Source organism: Vigna unguiculata, chromosome 5 (assembly GCF_004118075.2).
Source record: "Vigna unguiculata cultivar IT97K-499-35 chromosome 5, ASM411807v1, whole genome shotgun sequence".
NCBI classification, from domain to species: domain Eukaryota; kingdom Viridiplantae; phylum Streptophyta; class Magnoliopsida; order Fabales; family Fabaceae; genus Vigna; species Vigna unguiculata.
In genome coordinates this window covers 36,704,359-36,716,693 of record NC_040283.1, presented here as the reverse complement: position 1 = coordinate 36,716,693, position 12,335 = coordinate 36,704,359, and the positions used below count along the sequence as shown (strand labels likewise).

Here is a 12,335-nt window from a genome sequence, read left to right as displayed (position 1 = left end):
GTCGTTGCTAATGCTTATTTGTAAGAAAAAAACATTCTTTAATAAGGATTTTGGCAACTAAATACTTGTCATCAAGTTTTACCATTGCAGAAAAATAAATTTAGAATTTATTAAATAGTGTTGCATTTCCTTATTAAATAGTGTTGCATTTCCTTATTAAAAAAAAATAGTATTATAGTTTGTTTGGATATAAAGATAACAAAGGTCTTAATAGCTTATTTATCAAGGAAAACTGTATACTTTTAAAAACTTGAAACTGTGTACAGAAATAGATTTGGAGCAAAGGAACTTTTACTCACTACATTTTTCTTCTTAACACAGTCTTACAGAAGAAAAAAATTTAGAATAGAAAATAATCCTAATTGTAATTTCTTTTTTCTGTTATACCATATGTACATCCTAATCTTTTTTTCCTCTAGAGTGAAGATTAATCATGCTAATAGTATTTTGGTGTCACACTCACACACAGCATAATCAGATATTAATTTATTCCAGAATAGTTCATTCCCAAGAAAAAATACACAGGCTAGGGTGTATTTGAATAAATAGTTGCAATGTTAATTTTTATTTTTGAATACAATAAAATCTAAAGTTGTTTGTATTTCATTGAAGAGCATTTATTCCCTGCACCCCCTTTTTTCTACCAGCACACCTATAAAATGTTTTATCCCATCTTATCCGTGAATAGAATATATTAAAAATCTTAATTTTTTTTTCTTCTATCTTTATGCCGACGGCCCCTCTTACTTTCACGTTGTCATCTTCGTCATCTTTTTCATTCATCACCAATTTCATCTCGACAACTATTTTTGGATTGACTAATCCTAAATGCACTCTCAAATTTGGTAATGCTAGATTGTTTAATTCGGAACTAAATTTTTGGATTTGTCAATTCAGTATGCTTCGAAAGTGTATATCAGATTACCCAATCTGATTTTATATATCAGATTGGCTAATCTGGTATGTAAATGTAAATATCGGATTGGTAGACATCATTGGAGTTGGTTGTTATTCTTCGAAGGACTTGTGGACATGGGAACATGAGGGGATTGTATTGGCAACATATGAAACAAATGAAACCAATGATTTGCACACATCTAATGTGCTTGAGAGGCCAACAGTTATTTACAATGAGAGTATAGAAAAATATGTGATGTGGATGCATATTTATGATGCCAATTACACCAAAGCAACTACTGGAATAGCAAACAACAAGAGCTCAAACTTTGTTCAAACATGAGAGCACATATTACATGATCACTTCAGGTTACACAGGATGGATGCCAAATGAGGTGTTAGCTCATGCAGCTGAGTCCATTTTAGGGCATGCATAACAACCTATGCATAACAAACTTGAATAAAAAAAACAACAAAAAAGCACTTATTGATTGATCAATCTAGTATGCATTACTATATTTGAAAGTGTATACGAATTATCCAATCCAGTATGCATTATTGGATAAAAAATTGTATATCGGATTAACCAATCTCATATGTAAGGTATGTAAATTTACATACCAAATTGGGTAATCTAGTATACACTCTCAGATCTAATAATGCATATTAGATTGACCAATCCAGAAATTAAGTACCGGATTAAACAGTTAAGTTAAGTATGTATTACCAGATTCGGAAGTTTGGATTAGTCAATCCAAAAAATAATGAAGATGAAATTGATGATGGATGAAAAAGATGATAGAAATGAGAACGTAAAGATAAAGAGACATGTCCGTGTGAAGAAAGAAGAAAGAAATTTAAAATTTTAATTATATTTTACTCAGGGGTATATATGGGGATAAAATATTTTATGGGGGAAGTGTGAAAAAAAAGGGTGCATGATTGAATTGTAAGTTTAGTATCCATTCCGCACCATGAGACTTGACATTTAGATTTTCTACAGACTAAATTAACTAATATCTCAACATAACTTTAGATAATTCATCGTAAATCCAAACACGAGCTTTTAATCGATAATGATATATGTATCTCAATCAAAAAAAAAATTATCAGTCTAAATAAAAGTTCTCTAACGTAAACTGTTGATTTAATTTAAACTAAAGCATAAATTTTACTATATTATACACCACTATTATGGTTATACAATATATATTTGATACCACGATACAATCAATTTAAAAATAATAAAATATGATACATTATATATGTATATTAAAAAATATTAATTTTGTTTAAAACATAATAAAAATATATAATATTTTTTAAAAATATAATAAATATATAATTATTATTATATAAATCAAAATCAAAATAATATGTATATTAAATATTATCAAAATAAATTATAAATTATCATCATAAAAGTTCCAGAACTTTATAAATGAAATACATGATAGTACTTTATAAATGAATTACTTCTTTAATAAATATCACTAAAGTATTATGAAATACAGTACACGACATATAGATCTGTGTAACACAAATTGAATAATGGGTACATAATAACTTACCATAACTTCTACTCAATAAAACTGAGATCAGCTTTTCCCTACCAATTATACTTAGATGCAAAACTGTTTCTTTTAACAGTACTTGGAGTCCAAATCTAAGCAATACAACAAGTATTGAAGGGGAGGTCCCCTGACCAGATGTTTTCAAAAGGGCACGCAAATCTAGGATTCAATTTCAACATGGTTTGCATTTGAAGCATCTTCAATCTTGTGCTTCTTTTTCTGCTTCGATTTCCTTTGCTTCTGCTTGAACCGAAATTGATCTTTTATGCTCTTTTCCCAGTCCTTCTTATGTCTTTGGTAAAGCAGCATAGCAGCACGAGCATCTTCTATCTGAAACATGGTTTTGTTAGATTTTTTTTTTTCATGTTTTAGAGATACAGCGACACAACAAAAAATGCAGGTTTGCATAAATGAAAAACAAAAAGTCAAACTTTTGAGAATGGCACAAGCAATTAAAGCGAGTGCAACTTTTAGCCTAGAAAGACAATTATCATTTACTCAACACAGTAATAGTCTTGTATTGGTCACTGATCAATCATATAAGGAAAAAAATGAAAATAAACTAACTGGGCAGTGCTCTCCTGTTTGGATCTGCACACCAAGATGTTCGGCAGCAAGATGTCGCAGTGCTCTTCTGCTACTTGATCTGCTTAAACCCAAATGCAAATTTATTATAATGAATAACAGGAATACTTAGAAATGTAAACCTAAGGTAGATGAAGCAATTAGGTCACAGCACCCTAGAAATGGTTGGTACTCGGAGGTATCTCTTATATCCTTCTTGGGATGAGTTAATAACAATGCCTGCAGAAATACAGTCCAACTCTTAGTTTTAAACACCAAAGGCTGAAAAGAGAAACATACACACAAATCAAGAACGTGGAAGAAATAATCACTCAAGTGTAGACCTTAAAGTCATTGGACAAGGCATGACCAACAAGGATCCTTCCGTTGATCAACTCTGACACTTTCTTCTGAGCAGTCCAAAAATCCTTTGCTACAAATTTAATGATCATGTTGAAACTTGTATTAGTTTATTGGCATAAGTATCATAGAAGTGGTTAGGAAAATCATGGTCCTCGTACTTATAATAAAACTACTATGGCTGCTTCTAGAAATTGAGACATGCAAATAGCTGAGCACCTGAACCCTAACATCTTAATATTAGTGCAGACATGGCTCATTTTTTTTTTCAATTTCAGCTGTTTTCATGAATCTAGGCATTTTGTAACTCACGATTATTTTTCCTTTCAGCTTCATATACACTCTTTTTCTTATGTAAAAGCTGATTTTTTAATATCCGAACAAAAAAATATCTTGGAATGATTAGCAAATATATGCAAACAAAACCGGATTTTGATTACAAAACATTATAACCATACTTGATTGGTGAAATAACCGGTTGTCCCAAAAACACCATCCCCCAGATAAGCCATAACACTACAATAGTTCAGGAGTAATACAGTACAGTACAGTACAGCTCTAGAAACTTTTGTTCTAACAACACGATTAGGACCAACTAAGGCACAGAACACATGCTTTGCTTTGGTTAAGTCACGGAAAAGAAAACTCCAATCAAAGATAAAGAAAAAGAAAAATCAGTGGCTCTTGAAAAATGTCCAAACTTTATCAGTAAAAAAGAGATGATATAAAAAATTTTGAAACTAAGCTACAATTGTCCAAAGAAGTGAATGATGCATGTAAGAGTAAATAAATTGTGACTCCTTGAAACTTTCAAAGAATATAATGAAGTTGATGTTTCTTCGAGGAAATTGAAATGAGGTATAATTCATATCATTGGAATTTTTAAGTTCCAAAACTTTCAATTGTATTTAAAATGGTAGACTGTTGAGAAGAGATAAACTAAGGCATATGACGACTTCCATGAACCCAGAAAAACTACTCAATTACATCATATTCAGTTACCCTATTTAAGGCTAATAACATAAATATAGAATACATATAATTGATCCTAATATCATCAGCTAGTGTATCTATAGATTCTAACATATTTGCAAGATTCTAACACTCCCTCAGAATCGGAGCATATAGGTCATATACACCAAGCTTGTTGCATGTCATTAATCCAAGGACCCTCTAATGACTTAGTGAATATATTTACTAGTTGATCATGGAAATTGACACAAAGAGTAGATAATTTTTCGAACATGACTTTCTCTCTATCAAAATAATAATCAACTTCAATATCCTTTTGCGGAATACTAGATTTGAGACAACTCGCATAACAAATTGATCATCACATATAAGTGATAGCTATGTAACTTCTCCAAAATTCGGTTTTTAAGCAACTCTGAGTCATTAAGCTTTTGATTGACTATAGCCGTAGTTTGATACTCTACCTCCATACTAGACCTAACTACAACATTTTGTATAGAAAAATCAAAGGTCAGCCTTCTTTGAGTGGGGGAACCCAACCAATTTGAATCAAAATACCCCACAACTAGAGTGTGCCCTTTGTCTCCATACAAAAGTGCTTTTCTAGAGCTCCTTTAATATATCAAATAATGTGAGTCATTGTGTTCCAATGTATCGTGCATGAGGAGTTAAGGAACTTACTACACTAACTATGAATGAGTAATTTGTACAAGTAATAGAACGGTAGTTCAACTTCCCTACCAACCATTTGTACCTTTCAGAATTTGGAAGAGGCTCCCTCTAATTTGGAATGAGTTTGACATTGGGATCCTTTGGCGATTTCGACTATCTTGGAATTTAACATTTCTATTTCTTTCACAATACCATTGCATACTCCTTTGGAGGATGATGATCTCATTTTTTACTGTGTACCTCATCCTAAAGAAATATTTTAGTTTGTCAAGATCTTTCCTTTGAGAATACTTAAAAAGATGATGATTTGATCACTGCTTGTAATGACAAGGTCATCAACATAAATAACCAAATAGATGCAGTCAACAAGTGTTAATAGAAGGAAGAATGATCAGCCCCGCTTTAAATCATACCAAATTGTTGAATCACAGTACTAGATCTATTGAACCATGCTCAAAGTGATTGGTTGAAGCTATATAAAGATTTTCATAACAAACATATAAGACCAGAGGACTCCCCTTGAGCAACAAAGCAAGGTTGCTTGATGTAGACTTCCTCTTGCATATCACCATGCAAAAAGGCATTCTTTATGTCCAAGAGAGGCAAATGACAAATGACAATAATCGACAAGAATGGTTGCAAAGAAGGCCTTTTGGCAACTAGAGAAAAAAGTATCACCAGAATCTAACTGGAAGATATGAGTATAACCTTTTGCAATGAAATGAGAGACTTAAGTTGGTCAACCTTGTCTTCTAGACTAATCTTGACCATATACCCATTGACAACCAACCACAAACTTCCCAAATGGTGGAGGAACGATGTTCCAAGTCTTAGATACAAATGATGCAAACCCAAAAAATGTAATTGTTTCAAAGATGGTGACATTAGCAAAGATGAATTCCATAAGAAAAGATGGGGAATAACACTTGTACCCTTTTGAGACCGTGAATACTTGAGGACAAAACAATTATGAGATCGAGACAGTATGTCAATGTCAAAACCAAGACCATGAGTAAAACATGTAGAACCAAAGACCTAAGACAATGAAGGATAAATAGAGTGGTGAGGATATAGAACTTCACAAGGGATTTTATCGTTCATATTGAGGAAGGTATGTGTTTGATAAGATAACACACAGTAAGGACAACATCACCCCAAAAACTATGAGGAACATGAGAGGGGAAAATAGGAGTTCATGTGGCTTCAAGAAGATGTTTGATTTTTGTTCAACAGTCTCATTTTGTTGGAAGGCACAAGGATAAATAAAATGTTTTCAGTGTTATTGAATATCGGCCATGGCGGAAATCGGTACCAGTTTCCGAGCCTGCCGCCATAACAAGGCAGAGGCGAATCGGATTTTCTATGGCGGCCCATGGAGGCCGCTTTGTGCATGGCGGGTTGCGGTGGTGAAACGATGGAGGCGAAAATATCGAACTGAGAAAAAAAAAGGATGAGCGAAAGAGAAGAGAAGAAAGGACTTGGGGCAGCGAAGAGAAGAAAGAACTTGCAGTAGCGGCGGCGGCATGCTTGTGAGGAAGAAAGGAAACGCGTGGAAACCTAACTTATTTTAAACAATTGGGCCTGGCCCACACCCACTCAAATTTTAAACATTTTTCTTCATTCTTACCTTTTTACCCTAACTTCCTTTAGCCCTTTAGCCACCAGCAGTGAATTCTGTTCAATCCCCACAGTCAATTTTTTTTAATCTTTTATTCAAAATCAATCCAGTCAATTCTTTCTTTTCACAGTGCCTTATTTTCCGTTGTAGCATCACTGTAGCAGCACCCAGCAGCCACCACTGCCACCGGCCACCACCACCTCCGGCCGCCACTGCCACCGGCCGCCGTCAAGTCTATTTTTTTTTACTATTCTACTTTCACTATAATAATTTTGCAAAAAAAATTTCAATATAATTATACATAATATCATTACTTTTTCATTAAAATTATATGTGGTGGTATTATATTTTTTTACCGTAATACTTCCGTCATAACCCGTTATGATTTCTGTTATAACTTTATAACGGTTTTTGGAGTCGCGGATATTTTCCGTTATCCGATATCAATAACATTGAATGTTTTACACAATTGTCCACCCTATTCTTTAATCCTACAAGCACATTTAATCTTTAGTAAAACATAAGACACGATCAAGAGACCATGTAAGTTTACTAATGGACAATAAATTAAAAAGAGCCTCCAAAAACATAAAGAATATAAAGAAAGGGAAGAGGATGATCAATACAAACACCTTAGGACTATTTTCTAGAACCATTTGTAAGAAAGTGATGGAAAAAGGATTTAGTATCAATTACATGATCGGTGGAACCAAAATCAGCCTAAAGAGTGAGAGATGCCAACAAAAGAATTACCAATATGACCAACAAAAGCAATGGAACTAGAGACCTAATGGTCCCCATGTTATCGAAGGAAATCATTGAAGATTGCATGCAAGAGAATCTACAGTAAAGTTTACCACAAAAGTTGTTCTAGGGGTTAACCATGTTGAGCATAATAGCAATCATTGGTGTGACCAATTTTGTGGCAACAGTCACTTGAATCGTGACCTACGATCATCATTATTTTTGTGAGTGTGGCCATGATCACATACCTATGAGATTGTGGCTGAAAAACCAAAAAAAATAGATGGCACCATTAAGAAGTGGACTTTTAAGTCTAACTCAACTCCACAAAACCGGCTTAGAAAGTAAAGTTTGCACCCACTTATACACTTTAAATTGACCTTATCTCTAGTTGATGTGAGACTTTCAACACACACCCATCACGTTAAGGTATATATATCTCGAGTGTGGGACTAGACATTAATGAATGGTTCTATAGCGGGTGGAAATCAAATTTTGTTAGGATAGACTCTAACCCATTATTCTGATACCAACTTGAGATTAAAGGAAGAAGATTTAGTGTTAATTTGAGAGAGAGAGTTCTCTCCTCTTAGGTTTTCATTTTATACTAGTTTGAGATACATTACAATGGATGAGAGAAAAGAAGAGAACTCTAGAAGATGCTCCAAGGAACTAGGTCTAAAGCATGCTCGTAGGTACTAGGTCTAGCACATAGTACAATAGTACAATAAATCACATTTAAGACTATTTATTCTAACAAGTACATAGGTCTAACTCACAATGAGTGAGTGTTGCTTTAGTAGGGATGCAAGCAAAGAAGACCAAGCAATAGGAAGAGATCCTAAAATCTAGTCCGAAACCTAAGAGTGCTTTGCATGTAAACCATATAAAGTAGTAGCATGAGAAGGACAAGTTGATTCTCCAATTTCATTGCTAGGGGTCACATCAAGAGGCAGAAGTTAATTAAAATCATGAAAAACACCTATAGAACCCAAATAGTTTAACATGGTTCTATCAAGTGTCTTTGTCACCACCACATCCATGGGGTGTTGGCATACATACCCTATAGAATTTTTTTGTCACTAGTGTAAATTGACTTGGTCTCATCCCAAATAATTCAAATGTATTGTGGGAGCAGAAAATTTGTTTGACGGAGAAATGAAGATAGTTGATTGATGACCCCACAAAGTTGAGCACAAATTTCACTTCAATTAGCTTTGCAAGTTCAACCACATTATTTTCTTTAATGGTAAGATATGGTCAAGATAACCTTGACTTTTGAGCCATAGTTTGATGTCTACGGCCCAAAAATTGTAGTTATTGGCATCCAACTTGTCAGCAGAATAGCAGGGCAGTGACAAAGTTGGTGAAAAGATGCATGAGTTTCAGAGTCGTCATGGATCAACCTCAAAGAGAGAGAAAAACAGTCCAGCAGTGTGGAAAACAGTCCAACATAGAATAACCAGCCAAATAGAGAATAGCTAGTTAAACAAAGAATAGCCAACCCATAAAAAGGATATGGACCAAATGGTGTGCAGAATGGAAGAAAGACCACAAATCCAAAACTAGAATAGGCGAGCAGAGTTTGATCACAAAAGAATTTGTTGGAAAGCTTATCGAAGGTCTCGTCACGTGCAATGGAGGTAGTGGCAAAGATGTGAAAAGTCAAGAGTGGGGTTTAGGGATGTGAGCCGCCTAATGGAAGAGCAATTGTTAAGGTTGGTTATCACAAGTCAAGGTGAAGCCAGTGGTGGTGGTTGACAGCTACAAACAGCTCATTGAACCAGCAGGGAATAGTAATGACCACGGTGAACTATGAAATACAGCACAGAAAAAAAACATAAACAGAAAAACATAGTTTCCAAAAATTTATCCCTTTGTGCAATGAGTCTGTAGGGAAAGCATATATTAGAGTTGCCTTCTTGTTAGGCTCTTGATACCAAGTTGAGAAGAGAGAAAACGAGAAAGCATATGATAAATTTTATTTGTTTAGACCATAGCGAAGATATTCAATTTATAAAGGAGACACATAACAATAGAATATTCAATTAACCTGTTTTAGGCTAATAACACAAATATAAAATCAATCTACTTGATCTTAATATCATTAATTGATTTTAAGTATCATCAATTGCAATACTTATGGGATTCTAACATATCTACAAGATTCTAACATAAACAAAAGAATATCAAACCTTTTCTAAGATCTCGAGGCCTTATGCCACTGATTCTAGTGCGGAAGTCAACAACCCGTTCCATTGGCCGAACAAACTCGTCATAAATAACATTTCCCCACTTATTAACCTGCCATCAACTGAACAAATATTAGAAATAAAAGACTTAACAAAGCAAGGGGAGATGAACATATTAATGATAATTGTAAAAAATACTTATGCCAAAGAATATTGGAAATCAATGTTCAGTTGTTTAGTGTTTAGTTCGGAATTATCAATGTACATGGGGGAATACAATGGAAGGCCAAAATTCTGCCTTAAAGTGTGTTATCGTGGCTTATGGCGATGCCATAGTAGGCCAACCTTCACAAATTGCGAATCAGTTGGCAAAATATCTGCCATGCCAGTCCACCATGGTGGCCACGGCACCACCCTTTAACACCATTCGTTTGGTTTTTCTGTTAAATGTGAAATTACAATTCCACTATGCAGGAGCAGTTCAGTCTTAAAGGTATGAATTCTTACATACTAAAGTTAGGATGATTAGGTTTCAAATATATACAGGATGTAATGTTCTGGTGCTTTCAATCTAATCTTTTATGTACGAAAAAACAGCCCCCCAAAAAATTTCACACAATAATTTTATAATGTTATCAAGTATGGGTTCTGCATTGCATGGATATTAATAATGGGATTTCATTCAACTACTTCCTAGCTAACCCTCACACAGTTGCACTTAAACAACGTGTTCGTATAAGGTGATAAAATACAAGAAACACGTTCCTGTAGGCCAATACAGTAGACAAGAGACTCAAAGAAAGTCTGGGAGAAGACAGTCAATGATGACATATGTACAAATAACATCTAATCTAGTTTTTATTGGGTCTCTCACAAGGTGTGGCCCTGCCCACTACCTTTGGGGGTGAGACTAATTTCCACTTAAAGAGTCTGATAGTGTAGCCCAAAACATTTGGTACTTCCAGTGGGATTCAAAATCTTCCACTGCAGGTGAAGTCCACTCATGTGGAGCTCACATCAATTGAGCAACACAGCACCTCATGATTAAACAGCAGACAACCTAAGTATACATAACCATGATATTGCTTCAGGCAAAAGCATGTTAGTCTACAAGATCGTGAACATTATGTTGGGAATGAAAAAGTAAAAGGCAACACCAATCCATAGTCCATAAACCATAAATCGGTTATGATGAAAATGGAAAAAATTGTTAGTTACTAGTTCATATTCGCCAATCAAACATTCTTTGTACTTTTTAGTGACATGAATTAATCACTGTAGTAACATAACATGGGGAGGAAAAATCTAAAGATAATAATCGAAGATGGAGAGGAAAAACTTAATACCAGAGTTACTCTTCCAAGAGCACTTTTGTTTCCTTGACCAACACCAACCATTTCACAATCCATGGCCACTGCATCTGTCAGACTGCCAGATGGTTAATAAGTTAAAGGATATTGAACTTTAAAATGACCAGAAAGCTCCATAATAACATAGCACGCTTAGACAGAGTCAACAGACTCAATACAGGAAAAAACAAGTTCTAACTCAAAATAATGAAGTATTAAACTCTCGTTCAGTTAATCGCATAGATGCAACTCAAATTCACTCACACACACACAAACCAATATAAGACTACAAAGTAACACATAAAATTCACTGTAGTCACCTTGAATCATCATTTACAGGAATAAGAGGATTAATCTGACTATCATTGGATTCCTCGTCTGGTCTCTCTTTACGTTTCCCTGTAAGAGAAAAAAAAACAGAGTCACACACGGATACATTGTTTTCAAGGGTTTCACCTCTTATACCAAAACAGTCCAACCCCAGAAGAAAAATCAACTTTTTTTACCCAATATTGATTCTGGGGTAACTTTATCTGAACTTTTGAAGGTCCTTGGAGCCTTGGAGTCATTCAGCTTCTGCACATTGAAAAACACCAATAAAATGACGTAGAGACATGGGTTTGTCGAATAGAAGGCAGAAAGAAGAAGAATAGAAGAGGCACTTGTTGGAGTTGAAGCCAATTGGGATTCAACTGCGTTTGCTTCGGTTTCTTCATGTGTTCGCCGCTAGTGTGGTCTTCTGCGCGCCCTTCACAATCAGGGTTTCAGCCTTCTAAAGTTTCAACTTCAAACAAAAGAAAGAAAATAGGAGGCACCCTACAAATTATATTACTTAAACCATTTTAAATTTGATTTTTATATGATAAATTTTAATGTGATTTTAATACTCAAAATTATATTCAAACTAGTATGTGATACGCACGGCTCTTATTTTCTTTTATTTTTTATAGAATAATAATATAATTATTATTATATTTATCTAAATAAATTTAAAAAGTTATACATTTAATCATTAAAAATACTAATAATAATATTATTAATAATTATAAATTATAAATTTTTAAAAAGTTAAAAATTTATTTAATAAAAGTATTTGCTACAGTAACATTTTTTATAATTAAAAAAATACTTGCAATAACAATTACATTATCGATAATAAACATAATAATAAAATAATAAACCGATGATAATAATAATAAAAATGTTTATCCTAAAAATATCAATATAAATGTTAATATTAATGTTAATATTAACAACAATAATTTATAATTTAATATAAAAAAATACATATTTTTTTTATAAATTTATCTTGTTAACTATTGTTTGTTAAATAGAAATAATTATTCATATAAAAAGTTACTTTTCAGTTTTATCATTTAACTAAGTAATTAAT

The 12,335-nt window shown here is 33.6% G+C and overlaps 1 protein-coding gene across 1 annotated transcript; it reads right to left on the bottom strand.

Annotated features, from left to right (window-relative positions):
* Positions 1 to 2,353: 2,353 nt before the first annotated feature.
* On the bottom strand, positions 2,354 to 11,747 carry LOC114185196 (RNA exonuclease 4). The gene is made up of 9 exons (XM_028072781.1): positions 11,605 to 11,747; positions 11,449 to 11,518; positions 11,263 to 11,341; positions 10,940 to 11,021; positions 9,597 to 9,705; positions 3,380 to 3,468; positions 3,211 to 3,275; positions 3,039 to 3,117; positions 2,354 to 2,801 (listed from the first exon to the last, which is right to left on the bottom strand). The coding sequence occupies exons 1-9, from the start codon at positions 11,656 to 11,658 to the stop codon at positions 2,631 to 2,633; spliced, it is 798 nt and encodes a 265-aa protein (XP_027928582.1). The 5' UTR covers positions 11,659 to 11,747; the 3' UTR covers positions 2,354 to 2,630.
* Positions 11,748 to 12,335: the final 588 nt, after the last annotated feature.

Bases quoted from the DNA above. Each gene is read 5' to 3' on its own strand.
- LOC114185196 (XM_028072781.1), bottom strand. From the start codon at position 11,658: ATGAAGAAACCGAAGCAAACGCAGTTGAATCCCAATTGGCTTCAACTC. The intron at 11,022-11,262 runs GTGACTACAGTG...ACCATCTGGCAG, and splicing joins CCTGTAAATGATGATTCAAG to TCTGACAGATGCAGTGGCCA. The intron at 3,276-3,379 runs GTCTACACTTGA...GTATTTCTGCAG, and splicing joins CCTTGTCCAATGACTTTAAG to GCATTGTTATTAACTCATCC.